Source organism: Diorhabda sublineata, chromosome 1, assembly GCF_026230105.1.
Source record: "Diorhabda sublineata isolate icDioSubl1.1 chromosome 1, icDioSubl1.1, whole genome shotgun sequence".
Lineage (NCBI taxonomy): Eukaryota > Metazoa > Arthropoda > Insecta > Coleoptera > Chrysomelidae > Diorhabda > Diorhabda sublineata.
Genome location: NC_079474.1, coordinates 33,045,686 through 33,069,922, shown reverse-complemented (window position 1 = coordinate 33,069,922; position 24,237 = coordinate 33,045,686). Strand labels below are relative to the sequence as shown.

Sequence of the window (24,237 nt, the reverse complement as noted above, 5' to 3'; positions counted from 1 at the left end):
CTGGAATGTTTGCCGTATTCACTTCACATTTCCTGGACTTGTGCTGGATCTTCCGGCTCCACTTTTGTGCAATACTGATCCGGTGCTAATGAAGCTTGTGTGCCATGCACGTATGGAGGGTCTGGATGGTGGGTCTTTTTGGAATTTTGTCCTGAACTTCCGTTGAATCTATGTATCTGATTTCGTCTCTATGAACCATGACACGCATTGAGCTTTCTGTTGTGGAGTTCACATCTTCACTTATAACTGTTTAGCCTATTGAAGAAAAAAAACTTTATTAGTTGCAGTAATACATGCGAAAGACTGAATATAAATATCTTGTTTATGTTCGAAGTTATGAAATTGTAAAGATAATTATGGAACATACTGTATATTTTGTGTTACAATACAATATAAAACAATACAATACAATCTTTTCTGTAGAGAATAAACTGACAAGTTCTACTCAATTAACCTCTTCAATCAATCAATTAATTTACTGCGGTAACTCTCTAATGTAAAGTGTTTATTGAGAACTTTCAATTCGGTTAAAATCTAATTGAAAGAAAACAAATTTCGTCATTCAATTTCATTAACGAGTATTGTGAAAATTGGCCATTATGGTAACGTTATTTTTAGGGGAACGGTTTTTCGCGAACTTAAAATTTTATACGAAAAACACGCATGCAGGGAATATCTCGAAAATTGGCCACAGTTGGTGAAATATTGCGGTTATAGAGAAGATAATATACCGCAATTACAAGACGTTAACGTATTTTTAAAAAGAAAAACTGGTTTTTCACTACGTCCCGTTGGTGGGTATTTGAGCGCTCGAGACTTTTTAGCCGGACTAGCTTTCAGGGTTTTTCATTGTACGCAATATATAAGACACTCCACAGATCCATTTTATACCCCAGAACCGTAAGTACCACATTTATTTCCAGGAAACAATAAATTCGTATCTATATGCTTACTCTAATCATTTTTAGTGATAGTTATTATTAGTTTTATACAGATAATATGAATTCTTGTTTAAATTAAGAGCTCTTCCTTTCAAATAAAAGATAAATACTGCGGATAACAACTGAGTTAGAATGTCTGGAACCGTTGGTGATATTCATAATGAACACACTGTTTACCTTCAGACGATAACTTGGTTATCGAAACGCGCGTCACACAGTGTAATCGTGAGTGGTTGTATAAACAGTGTGTTCACTACTGAAAAAAAAAGAATCTAAAGGACAATGGGAATCACCAAAACTAAAAGATTTACAGCGCAAAGAATTCTAGAAGTTAAAACCTAGCCCTGTAGTCTATATAAAAGTTATAGCATCAAAAGGTTAAAAAAGGAAAACCTTTCATATGAAAAGAATTGTGAACATACAACTATCCTGCAGGAAATAAGAGGTCTATTAGCTCAGAACACGTACTATATGATCCCTAAAATTGGGATCGACAATCCAACATAAAGGAAAAAGGAATTTCAAGTTTCAAAAATTGCTCAGTAACAAGAAAATAGTACAAAAATCGGTCTGAATTCAAATTGAACATTCAGAAGACGTACAGGCTGAAAACTGAATGTAATATCCTTCAAGCAACAATTTACGCAATATAGAAAGCTACTAGACTGTTAAAGGAAAAAGGTGATTCTAACAAATAGCCAAACAAACTTGATAACACTAAAAGTAGTAATTAACTAGATTCGTGACATTTAACTAGATAAGCTTTTGCTGCATACCTGGATATTATGAAGTGAAAGAAGGATTAGATAAAGTGGAACAAGGGAAGAAGAAGCCGAAGACAGAGTTACTGATGGAATTGTTGAAAGATGCTACTGGTTCAACAATCAATGCCAAATATCAGAATATCAAACTTAAGTGGTTAGACTGATATCTAAAGCGATTTAGCCAAAGATTAATGAGGAGAAAACAAAGAAGATGAGAAGATTCACAACTATTCCAAAGTGTGTAACGTGGAAGAAGAAAAAATCGAGCATCTGCTCTACCCTGACGCAAAAAACTGGAAACTATACTATAAATAAGCTAGTTGACAAAATTTGGAAATTAGTTTAAAACTATAGCTTAGCATCTATTTCACCCCAAAAATATATTATTTTAAGAAAAATAGGTTTTGTTACGTTAGTATTTTGAGTTTTTAGAAATGAATTTGGCGTCTTGAATAACGTCACACCTCGCGAAACATCTGTGCTCGTTTATTACAGTCAATTGTGTTTTTTAATAAATAATAAATTCCTCGTAGGGGAGAGTTGGATAAAATGGGGTAGTCGGATAAGATGGGGTACTCCCACATTCGTGCCTTTGTCTCGACCGTTAGCATTTGGAGGTGGTCAACCGCGTTGGGCATGATTCTATTTAGTAGCTTAGAGGAAAGTAAATCGATTGTATGGGTTTTCCAGATTTTGCAGACAAAATTTAATTTTTTGAACGATTTATTAAAATTTTATGGTGAATAGTTTTTATGAGGAGTCTAAAATCGTTGATAATATAAGCTCAGGTAAATATCTTTGGGTTCAATCACTTTTTAAGCCATGTAATGATATATCTTGTAGAAGGAAATTATAAATTTTAGCGGAGTTACAACACATTTAGTAAATATTTTACCAGTGCGATAAAATGGAGTACTAGTTGGTTTTATAAAATGGAAATATGGGCTATTTTAAAGCTTCAAAGGCATATTCAGTACCCCAGACTACATTGGAGATTCGTGTTAAGAAAGCGAAATCAGGTGCAACTATTTCCGATGCAAGCAAGAAAGGTATAATCATTTTAATACTGTTGTTTCTATTATTTATACAACGTAGTGTAGGTTCATTAGGAAATCGTAAGCCAGTGTTTAACTTAGGACAGGAAAAGGAACTTGTAGAGTATGCTCTTCTAATGGAAAATAGGTTTTTCGGAGTAACGTTAAGGGAACTACGAAGTCTTGCATTTGAACTTGCAAAGCGGAACGACCTACCCCACAATTTCAATAAAGGCAAACAGATGGCTGGAAAGCTGTTGGCTGTACTCATTTCTTATATATCTATATTTATATCAGAAGCCAAATCTCGTGCTCGAGCGATGGGTTTTAATAGACCAGTGGTGAACAATTTCTTTGATTTACTAGAAAGATTATTCGCCAAATACCAGTTTTCACCAGATAGAATCTACAATGTGGATGAAACTAGTGTTCTAAAGGAGCAATCGAAAGTTCTCGCCCTGCGAGGTAAACGTCAGGTAAGAAGTGTTGTTTCGGGGAAGCGAGGAGCTTTGGTTACAGCAGAAACTTGTATGAGTGCCGCAGGAAATTATATGCCCATCAAGTTTGTATTTCCTCGAAAGAAAGCCAATCAAAAGCTATTGGTACACCATCAGGGACTTCAGCCGAATATCACGAAAGTGGTTGGATGTAAAAGGATATTTTTTAAAGTGGTTTAAGCGCTTTATTACTTTTGCCAAGCCAACAGAAGGACATCCAGTTCTTCTACTCTTAGATGGGCACGTCATCATACTTCCCTCCACACTGCACTCATAGGATGCAGCCTTTAGAAGTTGCCTTCGTGTCTACAGTTAGCACTTATTATTCTGAAGAGTGTAGAAAGTGGATGCAACTGAACTCTGGAAGGGTCATAACTATCAGACAGGAAAATCAGGAAAACTTTTCGGCACTGCTTTCAAGAAAGCGGCAGTTATGGAGACTGCAGTTAATGGATTCAGAAAGACAAGGATTTTCCTTATGGATCGTAGTGTGTTTAAAGACTGGATGTTTCAACCTGCTAAAACTAATGACACGATAGAAAATGAAGATTCGGGTGCTGTTCCACTTCCCATTATTCAAAAGGAAACAGTTGAAATTGCAGGACCATCAAATTCCGATATGACTATAGAAAAACCAGATTTGTCTAGCACTTCACATTCGGATAAAAATCTTTCTAACCCAAGCCTGTGAAAAATAAATCTGAATCTATAGAGCAGGAAGTTAAGAATCTAAAAAGTAAATGAAGAAAAATCGAATTGTCAAAAGGGAATGACCCACAAGATATAGAGGAGGAAGAAAAGTAAATCAACTGTAGAAGTAACGCTAAAAGGTTGTAGGAAGAAAACGGAACCTTCTCATGAAGCAAGTGACTCGTCAGAAGACGAAGAGGAAAATGTTGCGTGTCTTATTTGTAGTGAACTATTCTCTAATTAGAAATCCTGTGAAGGATGGGTAATGTGTTTGTTATAAGTGCAATACGAATGTGATTTTTGTATATAATGTCCGTAATATACGATTTTTGAAAACTTTTTACTTTTTAAATATACAATATATCATTAATTTGGTTTAATAGGAGGTACACCATTTTACAGTACCCAGTACAGTACAGTTTCACAAATTTCTAAAAAACACCTAATTTTCACAAAAGTATTGAAATCTAAAAATCATACGTTTTAGTTATTAATCCACTCATATAACTGTATAACTTGATATTAGAAACATGAATGTATTCTCACTACTTTTTAAATTAACAAGCACGATATAATAAGTACCCCATTTTATCCAACTCTCCCCTATTGTAAATATTGTATAATGTCGCAATGTGAAAATACAACGATAAAAACGCCAGACAAATTATTCATACACGTTCCAAACAATAAAGAAATACGAAGAAATTGGTTAAAAACGGCAAGGAAGCAAGATGCTTTATCAACTAATTCCACAAATTATTTCTGTGAAGATCGTTTTGATGTAAGTATCAAACAAAATTTTATATAAAACGTTATGACTTAATTAAGTTAAAGTTATTGAAACTTTGTATTCGCTAACCTCAAAATCAGTTGAGTATTTTCATTTCCCAGTAGATAAATGCCACTCCTTCTTCTTTTTTTTCTTCTTCTTCACATACAAGTTTTAATACTGCGGACTTCCGATAAATAAAATTAAGTGTCAAGCATAACGGCGTCAATTTTGAGCAAATTACTGCAGTTTGCTCTGTTAAATCCTTATTCCTTGGCAAATTATACCTGTCTTTCAAGATTAAACTAAAAACGAACTTTATTAATTTAACAATAATTGCTGAAAACTCGAAATAACCTGGTCACTTTATACAGCTACGCGTTTCGCGAGGTGTGACGTCACGCTTTTTTTGTTTGGTATGTAATGTCACGTGATTAAACGCCTCATTTTGTCGATTTTATTTTCCAAAAATGTTTTATTATTTACTAATCATCATAGTTAATCAATAGAAACTTAGAAACTCAAAGCCATCCGATTTATTCTTAGTGGAAACAAGCCTATTGTCTCGAGAAAATAGTGGAATTAGACATAGAAATAGGAGAAAATAGATTGGGAATATTTAAAAATCAATAGTACTACATAAATTCTATCAATAATTTCAGTTATTGTTAATATACAGGTACACTTTATGTATCATCAAATATCATCATATCATAAATTTAATTTAATAATATTTTAATTGGATTACCCGTCATTTTATTATTGTATTAGTGCAGTTAAGGGTTGAAGCCTACGTTAAAGCCGTACTGGGTACAATTCGCCATCTTCCTGATTTTTGAATCTAGTAACACACAAGAATGATTAAATTTCATTTTATACGGTGGAGGAAATTTCAAAAATAGGTATCTACGTTTTACCATTCACTTTTCATTTAATAAATGTGGTTTCCAAATAAAAACGATATTACAATAGTAAGAATGTGGAAAATAAAGAAAATGCCTTAAAACTTATCGTGCAGAAAATCCAAAAGAAAATAGAAGCCTCGAGATGAAAAGTACATCAACAGAATGCTTATAATTGAGCCGTCAGTGCCTAATACGATGGATGCCTTTTAAGTTTTTTTCAAAAAGTAAAACAGAAGCGAACAATTTCGAAACAAAGTGTTTATTGCTTTTCGAAATATTCGTCCTTAAGGGGCATACGCTCAAACATTTTTCCCAATTCGTAGGTGATACTATAAAAACTGGTTTTGAAAGAAACAAGAGGGATTACCAAGGAAATGTAACAGTGCAGTCATCTACCCGATACATAAAAGAGGGATTTAAACATGGCAAAGGTACCACATACCGAGTGTTTACTCTAAAACAATTTACCATAGCTTAATCTACTTTTGCACATGCTCTTCAATGATTTTAAGCAAGCATATGATATAATTGTTACACCAAAATTGTGTGGAGTAATGAAATACCTTGAAATAACAATGGGGACAAGTCATATTAATGCTAGAGGAACTGTTTATGAACAGAAACAGTTAGTACTGTTAACTGTTAACTGTTAACGTTCTCTTCATATCGCAAGTGCTATATGAACCCCTGTAGGGTTTTTTAAATTGGATAATCCTCCGGGTATTACTGGCTTGAGATCAAGCCTCTTTCGCTGGTTCATATCCTAGGATTTATATCAGTTTGGTTATATAAAAAAACATTTATTTATTTAAGTTTGTTAGCACTTTTTTATACGCCTTCTTCGTAGTTTTTTCAATCATATGGTGACAAGTTCTTTCAGCTCATCTGCATCGTTGTTGACTACCAAAAAAAGATTTTTTAGACCAGGGGTCTCCAAACTACGGCCCGAGGGCCACATCCGGCCCGCGGACAGATTTTATCCGGCCCGAGGGGATAAAAACTCCTTTTAGAGAACATATTTTTTATAGCAAATCAAATTTAGTTTACCGAAGTATTCTAATTTTATGTTGAATAATTATTAATATGACATCTACATTGATATGGTCATGGGCTAACTACTCATAATATTGTTGTATGCTTATTGTTATTGTTTTTGTGATAAGTTGGATAAAGAAACAGATAATTGTAATCAGTTAATTTAGATATGTAAACATTTTTTGTGTACTTCATTTTGGAGAAGGTCTTCTCACACAAATAAGTAGTACCAAAAACAGAAAACAGTCCACGAGCAAGTTTATGCAAATTATCAAATTGTGTCAGTGGACGATTCTTATAAAATTCCAACAAAGATGAGTTTTGATATTTGTTCTTAATTGTATCACTGCACTGTAGATCAATCATTTCCATTTGAAGTTCCGGGGCTAGGGTTTCAACGTCAGTATCAAAAGGATTCTAAAAATCTTAATTTGATTCGCAATGGCATCAAAGTCCGTGAAACGAGTATCAAAATTTATTTGCAAAGCACTCAAAGTTTCGATTGCAAAATCGATAGGAAACTCAGTCTCAGTGGTGTGGTTGACTATTTCACATGTTTTAAAATGTGAAAAACATTTACTTCGTAGTTGTGATTGAAACAGTATCAATTTCTTCCGGAATGATTTGATATTAGTGTATAAATCAGGAAGACGCTGGTTTTCTCCTTGCAATCTCAAATTCAGTTCGTTCACATGTTTTGTCAAATCAACATAGAATGCTAACTTCCACAACCATACGTTGTTTTTTGTAATCCAGTAAGAGAGCGATGCTTTTCATTCTAAAAAATTTCGATAACTGCTCGAAGTTCAAAAAAGCGCTGAAGGACTTTCCCACAACTAAGCCAACGTACGGCAGTATGTTAAGGTAAGTCATTTTGATAAAATTAACAGTTGATATGACTGGTTTCAGAACTTCAGACATATCCAAACATTTTCCGCACAAAGACTGTTGATGAATGATACAATGTAAGACTAATGGTTTTGAACCACCGTCATTTTCTACAACTTTTGACACAAGAGCGACCACTCCTTTATCTTTCCCACTCGTGTTTTTGCCTCCATCAGTTGTAATATATTTCAAGTTTTTCCATCGAAGGGTCTTCTGATTAATGGCCATTTCAACTTCTTTAAAAATATCTGTACCAGTAGCTGTGCCATGAATACTATAAATATCAAGAAGTTCTTCATGCACTTCATAGCTTTTATCTACTCCTCGAATATAAATCAACACCTGAGCAGTATCTGACACATCCGTTGACTCATCCAAGGCCAAAGAAAACCACTCAAAATGTCCCATTTTTGTCGAACAGTTGAGATGATATATTTAGCCACAGTGTTTGCTGACATACTGACAGTTTTTAATAAATTTACCTTTTCAGGGCACATTTTTTCGGCTACTGCAATTATGCAATCTTTGATCATTTCTCCATCGGTGAATGGTTTTCCACGTTCTACAATATCAAGAGCCACACGAAAGCTGGCACGAGTTGCAGTCTCTTGTTCAGTTTTGAGTTTTGTAAATGAAGATTGCTGCGATTTCAATCCGCGCTTCATAGCTTCGAATTTTTCTGTCCGAAAACTTCCTGTATATTTTGAGGAATTTTGAAAATGTTTTGTTTCATATTGACGTTTACTGTTATATTCTTTGAGAACAGGTATGCTTTCATTGCAAATCAAACATAGCGCCTTGTTACTGGACTCAATTACGAAATACTGAATGTTCTACTGATCTTTGAATTTTCTGCATTCACTATCAATTTTTCGCTTCTTTTCCATACTACTAAATCACACACAAAAGCAACAATTCAAATCAAAATACTGTTACAAAGATGTCTTAAACTAAAACACGCACAAACACGTTTTAAGGAGGTACGCACTATTTTACTTCACAACAGTGTCATAGGAACTGACTGGTGGTTGCGCCACTAACCTTCTTATATATTCCAGTTACTGCCATCTAGAAGTGAGTGGAAGACACCAGAACTTTCTCGAACCAAGATTATTCTGTATGTGCTATTAGCGTCATCTGTTAGCGATAGAAGGTACTACCTATTTCCGCTTGTGTCCACCAGATGTCGTGTCACATTACTCCTCATGGCTCGTACTCTACGACTAATCTAGAAATTACAGATAATGACGGGAAAATTAATAATATGCAGTGTTGCCGTTTTGCGGACTTTAGTCCGATTTGCAGCCTTTTTTAAACGTTGCGTACTTTTTTCATCAGTGGACTATTTCACTTTTTACCACCGGCAACAATGATAATATGGTTTTGGCCCTCGGAACTTACTGGAGTAAGTATGGTCCTAAGGCTGGAAAGTTTGGAGACCCCTGTTTTAGACGACGCCATCTGAAAGTTGTTCGTTCCACAAAACATTTTCGGGACGCTCTGAAGTAGACAACTTTAACTTCCTTAATTGTAACCCAGCTACTTCAATATTGACAGTTGACAGTTTCACTTCGATGATTTTGCATAACCTTAAATTTCTAATTTTCTGTAATTATTTGTTTTATCCGAAGTTTTGCCCAAATTAATGAATAACAATGAATGATGATGAAAAAGAAAACATCAGCGATGTAGAGTTACTCGAATCCACGCCACCTGATGTATATAATTCTCTATTATTTATTATCTTTCCTCAGTGTAATTGAAAAAATTTTGCGATGAGAGATGAAAGTCACTAAAAGTAAGAAAGGAAGGATGTTTAAACGCGCCCGAGGCAAATTCATGATGTCACAGTATAAGATCGAGCGCAATTTCTTAATGATCTCGCATTAAACATATTCATCGATTGCTTGTACTCTTAAGATTTGCTTAGATTTGTTTTCGTTGATTGCCGTTTAGTTTCTGGGGTGTCGTAAGATAACGGGAGCCAAAGACAAGTGTCTATATCGTTCTTCATTCTGCACACAGGTCCTTCATTGTACTATATAATCCTTCTTGTCATAATTGAATCGCTAGGAGCATTTTGTCTTTTCTTGTAACAACAGATCTGTTGTGTTTTTAAACACGTTGTTAATTTTCTAGAGATTGTTGTCACGAATTACTTGGTCATATGCCTTTACTTGCAAACCCAAGTTTCGCCCAATTTTCCCAAGAACTAGGATTGGCATCGTTAGGAGCTTGTCAAGAAGACATAGACAAATTAGCAACGGTAAGAATTCAAATACATCAAAGCTAATAAATTAATGCATCATATTATATTTTTCCAGCTTTACTTCTTTACCGTTGAATTCGGTTTGGCAAAAGAGAATGACGAATTGAAAGTATACGGGGCAGGTCTTTTAAGTTCAGTAGCCGAGTTGAAACATGCGATTGAATCCAAAGATAAAGTAAAACGTTTCGATCCCGAACTTACTTGCCAGCAAGAATGTATAATCACGGATTACCAGCTTGGTTATTGGTACACCGATTCTTTCGAAGAAGCCAAAGAAAAAATGAGGTAAGAAGCATTTTCTTCTAATAATATTAAATATACAGTAGATATATATATATATATATATATATATATATATATATATATATATATATATATATATTGGTTTTAGAACCTTCGCTGAACAAATCAAACGTCCTTTCGGCATCAGATACAACCCTTATACTCAAGCTGTGGAAGTATTGAGTAACGAGAAGAAGATCACGGCCTTGGTATCGGAACTTAGAGGGGATCTTTGTATTGTGAATAGCGCTTTAAAGAAAATAAGCGCTAGAGATTCAACGTTAGACGTTAATCGTATTGCTAACTTGTTGCAAAAAGGTTTAATCGACGAAGAGCAACCGAACGCTACTCATAATGGAATTGGAGAACGAAAAGAATTGATCGAAAAGAAATGAGCAGAGAAATACAAAATGTAAATTACACTATATAATGTATTACAAATCGGAAAATAAAATACTTGTAGATTTCTGTTATTGATTATTATATTTATTAAGCTGAACTGCATGTTTTTACCATCACCAACGTTCGTAGATGTTTTTCTAAACCTTCTTTCGAATATATCGAAATTACCGTTAATACCCAAGTATCTTTGGTAGAAATTTTAATGTTTTTTGAAAATTAAAGGTGAAATTGTGAAAATAACTGCGCTTAAGCTACTATTTGGTAAAGGCCAGATATTTCTAAAAACAAATTAGTTTCTAGACACGATTTGTTGATGACGTATGATGATATATTGGATCCTAAAAGTTTCCATAGCAACCATACCATTTGGAGTAACTTTATAAGAAAATATTTCAACATTATAGGATGTTGCACGTGGGTAGTTATTTTACGAGTGGATAAATGTCAAACGGGTCCGTTCCTCCTTGCTCGCTTTGCGCATGCTCTGGAACCAGTGTTGCCAGAGCATGTACAATTGTACAATTTTAATACATTTTAGTGTATTTTATACGCTAGTACATTTTTCCTTTTTTCTAATACATTTTCCCTGCGTTCGTTTTCTCCCAATTTCTCCCACTGGGAGCATGTACTATACCAGAGGCCGGAATGTTTTTAAATAATAATTGAAACACTCTATTACATTTTTGGAAAAAAAAATTCAATTTAAACTTATGTTTATACATCTTTCTATAATTTTATTAAATTTGTTTGAAGTTGGTACAATCTAGTACATTTTCTAGTTCAATTTTTACATTCAGCTTTTAAATTGTGGCAACACTGTCTGGAACATAACGTCGCTGTCAGCGCACATCAAACGCTCAAACCATCTCAACCATCAAACAATTTGCGTTAGTATTTACGTGTAAATATGTTTTGTGTTGATAGGTAAATCATTGAAATAGGTAAGTAAAATGTGTAATATTTACATATACGTATCATATTACTTAACTAAAATATCATTTTTTATAACCTCAAAGTATATTATGGAGAGTAATAATAAAGAAGAACTGAAATCTAAATTATTTATTATGGAAAGTATGAATGAAGAGGAATTGAAGACTGGATTATTTAATTGTCTTGAGTGTTATCGGACGTTCGTTAGCAAGACTGATTTAACTTGCAATAAAGTGCATTATAAAAAGAACATTGATTCACTTTCAAATGTATGCCCACTTTGTCAGGAATGTTTCACTCGCTCTAGCAATTTAATTAGGCATTTCAACACTAAGCATAAAGGAAAATTTGAGACATGTTTAGAGTAAGTTTAATCATGCAAATATTTATTTTTATCACAAATGGACAAGTTCTGCATATATCCAATAACTCGCTTATTTTAATTCATGCAAATGTTTGTATCTAATTTATTTTGGCTTATAACTAATTTACTTCAATTTTGTAACTAATTCTTTCTGATTTATAACTAATTTTACTTGTATTTTGTAACCAGATTATTCTGATTTGTAAGTAATTTCTGTTAAATGTTATATGTACTTTTCAATGTATTACAGATGTACATACAATTACAAATTCAATATATAATTAATAAATACACATTTTCCAAATCTATTTTCTTGGTTAATATGGAGTTATGTGAAAATATTTAGTATTCGAATATTTTTGTATGTAAATTTTCTTTCAATGGCTATACTACTTTAACGATAATCTAGAAAAATAGTTACGTTAAGGAAAAGTTATTTGTTGGAACAATTTATACAATCTGAAATAAAAAAATAGTAATATACTCAAATATCTTTATTTAATACTTTACATTATAATCCCAAAACTAACAAATGAATATTAATCCAATTTATTGTAAGGGAATGTTGTCAATGTGTTAGTAATATCAAAAGAGAACAATTTGAATTAATTTTAGAAAAAAATAGTGAATAGAACAAAAGTCCGTCCAAATTTTATCGAAAAAATTTTCTGAACAAATATCAATTTTTGGTGTCAACATTTCAATGAAACAAAACTAATCACCAACTAATTCAAATACAATTTTCTGAAGTTTCTTGTAATCGAAGGATGTTATTGTTAATTAATATCAAAATCAAACTGAATAGTATGAAAAAAATAGATTAGATCAAAGCTCAATTTGAACTTTTTTCGAGTAAATTTCAAATTCATGAAAATGTTTTAAAGTTTGGATGAACATTTTATTGACATGAAATTAATCCATCAATAATAATATTCTACCAATGAACAAATACTATTTTAAAAGTACCCCCTATGATTCATTCGATAGGTAAACCATATTTGGATGGGTTTTTTGTGTTTTCTTGTGCTTGGTTAACTATTGATATTTCTTTTCAAATGAAACACAGCAAATATATGATACCTCGTTTGCTACTGCTCGTATCGGCTAAAATACCGAGTGTTTTCTCATAACAGTGAGAAGGGGGCAACAATTAACCATTCGGCGTTAATTACATCACTTTCCCATTTAAAATACAATATATGCATTTGTCCCAAAAATAGTCATTGCACTTAATCTATAAAAGGAAGATCAACCTAGAATATATATTTTGTAATGTTCCAAATTCAGATTAAGGGAAAATAAAAAAGAAGGTGAGGTTCCTCGTACTTAGTGATTCGCCCTCGTAGTTTATACAGTCCACTTTTGTTTGCCTAATAGTAGGCGATCTATGATTTCAATGCCACTGAAGAATCTCTGTAGACACTCCTGAGATGGCAGGAGAAAAGAATGCGTCAAGAACGAACACGCATGTGAAGAGACATTATATTCTTTTTCTTTCATATATAACCGTATTTCATACCGTATTGTTTTGTTTCATATAATTCACGTTAAATTGAATAAAGTATTTTGTTTTCTCAAACATCGAATCACACACCGTACTTTACAGAGGTGTATTTAGAAAAAAATCAGGACGTTGATAGGTCTCACAGTATTGGAAATATGAGGCTTTAAACTTGTTCTATTTTCAACGTAAATGTATGCTTAGTTGAAAATTCACTCACGCCAAAATAATTAGTGCATTGAGCTGAAATTATAGAAGGCTGTTTTTGAAGGTTATGTGTATGTATAAAAAAATCAGGACTTTGATAGGTCTTACAGAATTGGAAATATGAGATTTCAAACTTGTTCTATTATTAATGTATGCATATTTAAAAATTCACTAACACCAAAATAATTAGAGCATTGAGCTGAAATTATAGATTATAGATAAATTTTTTTTGAAGGTTTTAGATGTAAAGCAAAAAAAATCAAAAGATTGGTATTAGAAACACGAGGCCTCAAATTTGTACAAATATACATAAGCATATTTAAAAATTCATTTAGACTTGTTGAGGTAAAAACAAAAAATGTCTTGTAAGTTTCTAAAAAATAATCGAATTGGTTTAAACAGGGTACCAGACATGAACTGAGCCCTTTTGGTACCTCATTCGTTTTTTTTTCTAGAAAACGAAATGTCATAGCAAAAACCATAAAGGGAACTTACATCTTTGCAAATAAAACAAAAAAAAACATTTCAATTCCAAAGTATCTTTTAAATAATTATGGTAGTCAAAATCGTCCGAACTAGATTCATCATTTAATTGAATTATGAATGCTTGTAAAGAGGGTGATAACCACATACCAATCTTCTTCTTTGATAACATGTTCAACACAGTTTTCACATATCTCTTAGCAGTTTCCTAACAGTTTTTTTATTCTATTGTGTGTTGATAGTATTAAAGAACATGGTACTTTGCTACGTATATAATATAAATAAAATTGATAATGACGCCATCTGTTATTGAGAACCTGAACCGTACTTTCATTCTCAAACATATGTTTTATCGATTATTATTCCTGAAGAATTCTATTTGGAACGAATAGAATGTAGAAAAATGTGTATAGAAGGCACTTTATGTACGATATGATAGAGAATATGCCTGTTAAATGACATGTAAAGATTCATGAACTATAAAATCCACCATACTTAGAAAAATTCTTTTGCCTATTCTAAAACTCACAAATTCAAACTAATACAACCTAACTTCAAACGTATTTAATATGATATTTTGAAATAAATATTTCGGAATCTACAATCTAAGAACAAATTTTATTTCAAACAATTTTGATTCATCAAGTTTCTATAAATCTATTTTGATATTGATAAAATGTACCGCGTTTAACAATTGAATCATAGAGGGCAACATATGACACTTTCTAATTTGTTATACAATAAATTACGTCCAGAGTATCTATTGTATTTATTAATCAAATAAAATTATTTTCTCCTCAAATGAGGCCCTTTTAATTTGTTAATTAATGAGTTAGAAATAAACTCAATAAATACTGCTTAATAGTTTTCTGTAAGATGACATTTTGATGGACTTATTAAGTTCGCAAATAGTTGTGAAGATGGCGTAGCTAACAGACTTTAGTATTCTATACGTTCTAAATAATTCACTCATTCACTATTGTATCTAGTTCATAAACGTTTCTAAATTGAATTTTTATCATTCATTTTGGAAAATATTAGGTTAAATAACTAGAAATAAATCTAGTCAAGGTGATAAAACAAATTCGAAGGGTGTAAAAAAAAACAGTAGCAGACCTCCACCTACCACGTTTCGTTTTTTACCTTAACAAATTTCTAATGAAATCATATTGTTGCATTAAGGAAAATATTTTATGGCAGTGTGTTGGAAATCTATCCAATAGACATCCGAAATAAACGTTAGTTCCTTTCAGGGTAATTTAATCGTAATAACATTAATCCGATTGATTAAAACGCCCTTAGGGTGATTATTTGGGTGGACCCTTTAGTTTTCGCTCTGATAAGCATCCCAGACAAAGTTTCTTACAATTGAGTCACGAACTATAATTTGCGAGACAAAACGAACACCTGATATAATGATTCAATATATAAAATCATTAGTAGATAGTTTGAGAAGAACAATTTGATTGTAAATTTTACATTTTGAAATCTTTTTCAGTAGTTGTTAGATTTTTTACCCATTTCCTAACCAATAAAAATCATAGATATAGATTTTTTTAAAACTTCATGAGTACGAATGTGATGCTTGTTTTTACACTCTTTCGTTCGAAACCTAAAGAGATTAAGAGTTTTTAACATATCAAAGTTCTTTTTGATGTAGGAAAGGAACATTTACGGTATATAAACATATAAGTATTATTCAAGAAGGCTTGTTTAGCTAGAATTTCAATTACTTTACCAAACACAGTAAAAAAAAGGAAGTTAATACCATTTACGATCATACGCACTCCTTTATACTTAATTAAACCTGTTCATTAGTTGATAAGTTTTTATTGTGTATACATCTTTTTATTCTATACTTGGTCGTTATAACTTGATTCTAATGAATAAATGATTTTTATTTCAATTAAAATGATTTACTAACGAGATACGACTCGGATATAACCTTACATTTTATTTTAATAGAAAATAAAATGTTTATAAATACATCACGCCTAAAGATATTGTCATTATTTACAAAACAAACTAAATAGTTACAAAATTGTGAATATACAAATAACAGCAAATAGTGGATAATAAAAAATTGACATTAAGACGAAATGATGAAATTATTACCAGCTGTCTAATAATCTCGGTCGTTCAATAAGAGATGGCGTTGTTAGGTTAGACTTTATAAACATCTGTAGTTCGGTCAATTTAATCATATTCTCGGTTCTCAGAATATTTTGGAAAACTTGGTTGTCTTAGAGTAATCAATTTTTACTTTTGGAATGTGTAGTACCAAAATAAACTCAAGTTTCCTTATATAAAGTAGATCCTCCCAAAAAGTAAGTTTAGTGGGGGAATTATTGACAACAAATTATCGGACCGCTTTTTATAGATAGCAATCTTATATTTACAAAAGATTGAGGTATCAAATAATACTAGACTTTCTTCGTTCTTTTCCAAACATTAAAAAACTGGAATCTACTTATTAAAACAATATGGTACCAGCGAAATTATGATGTGAATGTTTCTTTGAATGAATATTTTCTAATAATTAAATGAATAATGAAGTTTATCTAATGACCCAGGACCAGACTTTATTCCACTAGATATTTTTTTTGTCATATTCACAGTACAGTATACGCGGATTGTGCGAGAGGGTCTCACGTTGAGAACCTCATTTAAACTAGCAGCATAAATAGCACATATAGTCCAGTCGTCAACGAAAAAAAAATGGAATTTGGAATTAATCCTGTCTAACCGTCTTTATCGAAAATGATATATGCACGAAGTGTGTTCCCTGATTTTTATAAAAACGAAGAAATAAATTTTTCACAAACTGAATATCGCTTGAACGAATAAAATTAGTAGTATAAGTTTTAAGATAGACAAATAAACGGTTTTTACCGAACAGTCGGTTTTTAATATGTTTAAGAATCTTCTATTTAAACTCTAAACTATCTAAAAAAAAAAACGTTCTAAAGTGTAATTTCAATTTAATTAGGATGACACCCATATTAGGTCATAAATATGTCATCCTGCAAAAAATTGGTTCACCAGTGAAATGGCTAATATTAATTTTGGATTTTTTAACCAATTCACCCAGTATATAGATATTTTTATGAAAAGTGTTTTGCTAAATATGTCGATGTTAACCATCAATTAGAAAAGTTAAATTTCTTTTTTAATTTTAAAAGACCGACCGTTGGAATATTAGTCATAACGATTATTTTTTTTTGAGTTGTCAGACATTTTGATTTGTTTCTTATGAATATTGTGTTGACGTATCAGTAATGTGATTGAAGACCTCCATCGTTTCTACTTTATTTTTTTCTTGAAAATATTGTTAAAATGATAATATATATAAATATGGAGTAATAAATAAATCATCCACACCTGGTAATCGTTAACCGTCAAACTAATGTCCTCAAATAGCGACTTCGGGTGAACGAGAGTGTATCATCACAAACCCACTGCACCTTTCTCATAGTCATAGCACACGGCACGCGTTGCGCCCCCGTCCCTGTGCCATGCCCCCCCGTGTATATAGAGCTACTCGGCAACCGCCGCTCAGCCTGCTCTGATCGATAGTGCCTTCGTTCACTCTCTCTCTGTGACTCTGTAACTTCGCGGTAGCTACAGCGCCACAGCCTCCTCATCGCTGGAAACTTAACACAGTACGAGTTAAAGAATACGCGTGTAATATTCGTATTTTTTTGGGTTAAATTGTGTCAGGAAACATCGTTTTTTGTTGCTATTTTTTAAACTAAATCTCGTTTCTAAACAGGCTGTTGGTTGGTGAAGAAGTGTCAAGGTAAGATTTTCATAATTTTTTTTATAAAAATATTTGTTTAATTCTACTCATAAAAAAACATTATATTACAAATAAAAAGACGTGATAATTCCAAATTTACTGCATAATTGAAAATCTATTTATTTATTTTTAATATATTTTATATAAATAACAATTTTAAATGTATTTTTATAAGATAAATTTCAAATTAATCTCTTCAAAAGCAGACAATATTTCCGTTTTGAAATCTATAAATAAACATGATAGTGTAGTGTCTTTTTTTACAAAAGTTGAACGTACATTTAATATTTTTGTCGTCCTGTTTCTGTTGAAATAAATTGAAAAGTCATTAAGAATCCTTTTTGTGTATTTTGGTAAGATGGCGGCTAAAGTTGTTAAAGTGCTAATTACCTTTTCAGTCCTGGACGATGAGGTAGTAGGATAAAGGTGAAGGAACTTTTAATTTCCCCCAAAAGGGTTGAGGGATATTCATTATTAGAAGTTAATAATTCTTTGATTAATTACAAGTTAAATCAACAGATAACGATAGAGGGTCGTGTATTTTATGAATTACTACAATTTAAATATGAGCAGTAAAATCTTGAATATAACGATTTTGCAGATATAATAATTTTTTTTATAAATCACTTCCACAATATTGTTTTATTGGGAAGAGAAGCGAATTACTTCACAATGAATATTTTTATATTTGGTAATTAAAGCATGACTTGTATCCTCATAAATCTTAAACTTTCACCATCACAACCATAAATTATAAATGAAGTTTATACTTTGAAATCTATATCTAAAGGAGGAAGGTTAAATAAAGTGGAGGCTCGGGAAAAGAGATTTAGAATGAATCACAGTGATATATATTTCTATTTTAATTAAATAAATTGATCATTTAATATGTCTACAGATTGACAGGTTATGTAATTAGTTGAGGTTATGAATCATGTATAACAAACAAGGCAAAATAGTTAAGGTAGAGCGTAATTTCCACTATTTTCCGAACTTAATTAATATTAGTTCGGAATATAAACTTTGCAGACGATTTAGCAACTACGAGGATGGTCCAAAAAGTACCTAACCCAACAAAGAAAACACGAAAATTTTGCAAAAAAAATATATTTATTTTTCAACTCAACCTCCATACACTTCTCCCAGCGATTTTCAATCAGCTTTATTCTCTTTTTATAATAAGAATAGTCAAGCTCTTCAAAATAGTCATAAACAGCCGACATCATCTCTTCATTGTTGGAAAATCTTTGATCACCGAGCAATTTTTTCAATTCTGAAAACAGAAAATAATCCGAGGGGACTAAATCTGGCGAATAGGGTGTATGAAGTAGCAATTCAAACTTTAATTCATTAATATTGGCCATTGCAATAACGGATTCCGATCCGCCATTTAAAATAAATCTGAAAGATGCCGCCCGAAAAGCGCCGCACGAATTCGTCGATTTTTTAAAATTCCAGCGCCTATCTAGGGAAAACTAATTGACTTTTCTTACTTTATCAGTTCTTTAATAGAATTTTCCGATTTTATACCCGACACTATTGCCAATTTGGTAAGAAAAAACAAATACCACAAAAATATTATTACTAATTTCAAACGACACGCTAAACGAAGATCGGAGTCGTGTAAAAGTGGGATCGGACACGTGTGGGAAAGGTGTGAACTACACTGTTCAAACTCAGTCTTACTTCACTCTTAAACACTCGTCCGATTGTATGATCGTAGTCGGATCGGAAGGATGCATGATAGGTGTGACCCGGCCTTAACAGTAACATCCGGAAGTGAAACAAGGAGTTTAACAAATGCCGAAGAAACAAAACTGGTTATATGGAAAGGAAGATATAGAGGAAAATCTTTGGGATATAAAAAAAATTAATCAAAAAATGAAGAATCTCTATAAATCCAAATAGAATAAAATGGTTAATGCATATTAAAAGGATATGGAAACATAGATATATAGAAAGGATCATTGAAGAAAAGGGATGGAAAAGAAAAAATCGTTGGATGCAGTACAGGGAGGGGTAAAAAACTCAATTTCTGATTTTACACTAATTAGTATTCAGATTAAATGTTGGGCTGCACAAATGTCTTTCCATATACGTTTTCGGAATTGTCCAAAAGCTACTTTCACCATATTTCGGAATATGTTCTATCTGGGATCTAGCAGATCAACAAATCTTCTTCTTCCAAATCATCTTTCACCAAACTGATTATTAAATCGATCAGTAACTGTGTGTGGAATGGGCAGGTCAGTCGTCATATTGAATGCCATCCCCTTTTGGATGAAAAGGATTTCATCACATAATAGCTGGTTCTCGACGAAATTAAAGAAAAAATTTTGTTGTATGATGATAATTTAGAAGAAGCGGATGAATTTGACATTGAAGGTAACGTTCTTGATATTATACACATTCCTAGTATGAAATTTCTAATGATGTTGTGGGTTAAGGACTCAAAATAAAACTGTCGAGAGTTTTTTAAAATACCAACGTTCCGATCCTTTATTTGACCTCAAGGCTCCAACATTCTAGTTACTTCCGTGCCATATTTGTTGCCGATAGATTCGTAAAACCCAGGTTATTTTGAGTTGAGTCCCCAATCCACAAAACCATACGAAATTTCATACTAGGAATATCAAGAAAGACATCTGGAACAGGGCTTCTCAAATCTATCGTCAACATATGGCACAGAGGTAGCTATTGAAGACTTGATAAAGTTCAAATAAGGGATCGAAACGTTGACTTTTTGAGAAAACTATTAGCCCACAACACCATTCGAAATTTCACTGAATATAACGTCGAAATTGGGATACTGAGAGTGAAGACGATAATGAAACTGAAGACGAAGAAGACAAGTATTAAGTAAATTTAGGACTTGAATTCAAAGACAAGACGAAAAATTGAAGAGTTTTTGTGCCAACGACATTGTAAAACTACAGTTGATCGATGATTTTGAGATATAGGGATGTAAATTTTGATTCTAAACAACGCATATCGATAACTTTTAAACATTCGTAAAAATTTTTGTAATCTATTATTATTGTTGTTGAAAGATCATTAACTAAATGAGAAATTAGACGCAATAACTTCTCGGTTGTTATTTTCAAAACTGTTTTGGTTAAATTTCTGTGATAACCTCACGCTATTAATAAATATAAAAAAACAATAATAATTATAAAAAAATAATACTAACATCGCGGGAAAATATTCAATAATTTTTTTTATAAACAACATATATCTGTCTTTTGTATTTTAATTTTTAAAGGATTGGGGTAAAACGTATCATGTAAATTCCATGTTTATATTTCAAAGGCAGTCAACCGGAAGCATAAACATAAATTTCGAAAGCAGGTAGTATGAATATGAAAATTGTGTCTCTAACTCAGAAAGTAGACACACAAAATTAAAATTAGTCAACTATTTACTAAATTATATTTCACCACTTTTTATACTCAGTCGAACTATAAAATAAAAAATAATTCTTAATATAAAAAAAAGAAATATTATAGTACGGTAAAATTAGTTTGTGTATGTACAAAAATTCGCATCTAGGTTGAAAATTAATTTAGATTAGGAACTCAATGCTAAGAATTCCCCTAAGAACTTAAAAAACATTTTTTTTTCAAGGTTGTGTTAAAAATGATTTTTTTTGCAATTACACGTAGATTGTAGATAATAAAATTATCTGTAAACAATTTCAAAAACTTTTTTTCCTAAAAACTATCTTTCCCGAAATGTTGCGAATCTTCTTTCTTCGATAATAGATGTATCGCCTATATCTTCCTCATTCTGGTTCTAGATTGTCACTCCAACTCTTTCGTGGTCGACCTCTACTTTGGAGACATACCTTTCGCTTTTTTTACCAATCTGTCATCTGTCATTCGAAAGTTTTTAAACGCCCAACAAATAAAAACAATACGATCGATTTAGATATTCACATTTTGGCATTATCTGTAACAATTTTGACAAATAATCGTGGTCTATTTGGCTCCATCAAGATGTTCCAAAGATGTGAAGTAGGACACTGCTTTTTGACTTACCCGTCCAACAACTCAAAGGGATTAAGGTCAAGTGACTGTGACGGCGAAATAATTAATTTCAGTACGTTCTTCTTTCTAAATATTTTCAAATACTCTTCGCACAGTTTAGAGGAATGATTGGGATCGTTATAATGCTGCCTAGGCACTACTACGTTTTTGTTTTATTCTTGCTTTTCGTCTTTAATATTCTTTCTTAAAAATCCCTTCAGTTTTTACCAGGGCTACAGTCGCCTTTCCTCCACAACATCACCAAACCTCCTCCGAACCGAAAGATATCTTCTTGGTCCAAGATTTTTCTCGATCTAGCGTTTTCCCCGAGACTAGCCTGAGAATTTTCATCCCAGTGCTCTCCAAAAGAAATTTCTGGCTTTGATTTTGATGTATACTTCATTAAAAGTCCGAATGTCTCTTCGTTTCATATCTTAGGTGTTTGTTTCACCATTCTGATGAGATCCCGCGATACCATAACTGGAAGCCATGCGTGCATCTGTTTAAAAAAATGGTGGTAGTTATTTATTCGTTTTGTTTTGTATATTATTCGAGCCATTTGATAATTTCACTCGGATTGGGGTTGAGCTGCTTGCGGCGATTCCCAGAAATAATCTCGAATATTTGTCCTGAATAAAACAAACAGCAATCGTCATCTCTTCGTACGTCCCGTTATCGTAGACGATATGATGATGTTCGTTTGTTATTTCCGATTGGTTGCGCTACCCTCATTCCTTGTTTACTGATAGCGTCGAATACATAAACGTGCTTCAAAAAATTATGAAAGGGTATTTGTTTCTGTGAGTGGTAGATCCGCTAATTAAATTCCATTGTACAAATACAGAATAGTATATTGAAATACAAGTAACAGAAGGCTTTTCATTCCAGAAAGAGTTTCAAACGCCGAAGGAAAGATTGTTAGAATGGTGTTTTATACTATTTTATCCGTTTAGACTTGTATTTACGTTATTTATTTATAGAAAAATTGTTAAAAATATAAATTAGGGAAATTACACCGTAATGTATCTCGTGGGTTGGTAGCACTGATTCACGTTTGACAGTTGACTTTGTAAATATTATTTGCATTTAAAATTGTGCTTGAATAAAAGAAAAACTCATCTTGTAAGCAGGGTATCGATTGAATTCACACTATCAGAATTGCGGGACGTCAAAAACAATTTACGTCTTTAGACAGTGACACATAATAATTTCAATATATTGAAACATCCGTTCATTTTAAGATTATTTATCTCCAAGAAATTTCTTCAGTGTATGTTTTGTCCATATTTCAAGACTACATTTACTGTCTAAAAACTCATAATTTATTGTAAATAATATTTTAAAATTGAAATAACCTCACATATGACTGAATAATGCATCGTCCAGTCAGCTGTCAAATTAAAACTGATATTCAAGAGTACCAACCTACTACAGGAAACTACCAACAACCTAACCTAACCAGTAGACCTTCTCCAATTGAGAAACAGAATTAGAGTTAACAGAATGAATCTAGAAATGTTAGGGAACAGTGTAGATGAATGGTCCTCACATTATACAGGCTTTCATGTAAAACCGTTTTGTTTGAAATGTCAGTTGTAACGTTAAGTTAAATGTCATGAAGGATATAGAACAATAAATCACTCAGTATTTTAAAGGTTTTGGGTAGTAAATCTTCTATATGAGACTTTCCAGATGTTTGAACACTATTATTTGACACCCTCTATACGAAATTCGATATCCTTTACATTATTTCGTACGTCCTAGCATCATCGAATATCAAATATAACGCAATATCGAACTCTGCTTGCTTGTCTTCATTGTGTGGCGTTTTCGAATGTTTCTCCACATCCGGTTTTCGGTATAATATATGAAAGAATTGTATAAAAAAGAAAGCGATCGATGATTTTTTTTATTGCTAACAGTTCCCGAGACTCAATGGATTGTTAACACATCTCTCTTCGCTATTTTCCAAGAAAATCTTTTAAAGAAAATCTTAAAGTAGGGTAAGGTAATTTCAATTCTCGGACAGAGATATTTCGGATTCTTGAGACATACCTCGAGACGTAACACCTTTCAGCACTACATCGATTTAAAAAAAAAAACATTTTTTCGAGAAAATGATGAATGTATACTCGAGAGCAAAAAATTGACCCAAATCGCGGTCAAAAAATCTGTACCTTTCATTCTATTTGTGATTTTTATGGTTTTATTGAGTTATTTTTGTTATAAAGAGAAACTATCGAATGAAAAATGATTATAATTAACAATTAATTCGTCTAAATAATAATTCATTCGATATTAACCTATCATTATTTATCCCCTAGCTCTAACAACAGATTCCAATCTCTTTTTAATAGATCGAATTTCTTTACTCGATTTTGTTCGATGCCATCCCATTCTTCAGTGAACGCCGTTTTGAAGTCTGATGCAGGAATTCGAGCACGAACTT

The 24,237-nt window shown here is 32.2% G+C and overlaps 2 protein-coding genes across 5 annotated transcripts in view; both read left to right on the top strand.

The window, feature by feature from the left end:
- Positions 1-10,547, top strand: part of LOC130442053 (tryptophan 5-hydroxylase 1) — a 28,651-nt gene extending 18,104 nt beyond the window's left edge. The window contains exons 6-9 of the mRNA XM_056776032.1: positions 619-900; positions 9,663-9,789; positions 9,848-10,077; positions 10,184-10,547. Coding sequence (XP_056632010.1) covers positions 619-900; positions 9,663-9,789; positions 9,848-10,077; positions 10,184-10,469 — 925 coding nt within the window. The 3' untranslated portion in view covers positions 10,470-10,547. The remainder of the gene's footprint in view (positions 1-618; positions 901-9,662; positions 9,790-9,847; positions 10,078-10,183) is intronic.
- A 6,955-nt stretch (positions 10,548-17,502) lies between these two features.
- The window catches only part of LOC130446005 (pleiotrophin-like), a 69,443-nt gene continuing 62,708 nt past the window's right edge, over positions 17,503-24,237 (top strand). For 2 of the 4 annotated variants that reach the window (XM_056781991.1, XM_056781967.1), the window contains exon 1: positions 17,504-17,763. The gene's annotated coding sequence lies outside the window, so the exon portion shown is untranslated. Of the gene's footprint in view, positions 17,764-24,237 lie in introns of all 4 variants that reach the window. The other 2 variants (XM_056781975.1, XM_056781983.1) reach the window with 2 other exon arrangements.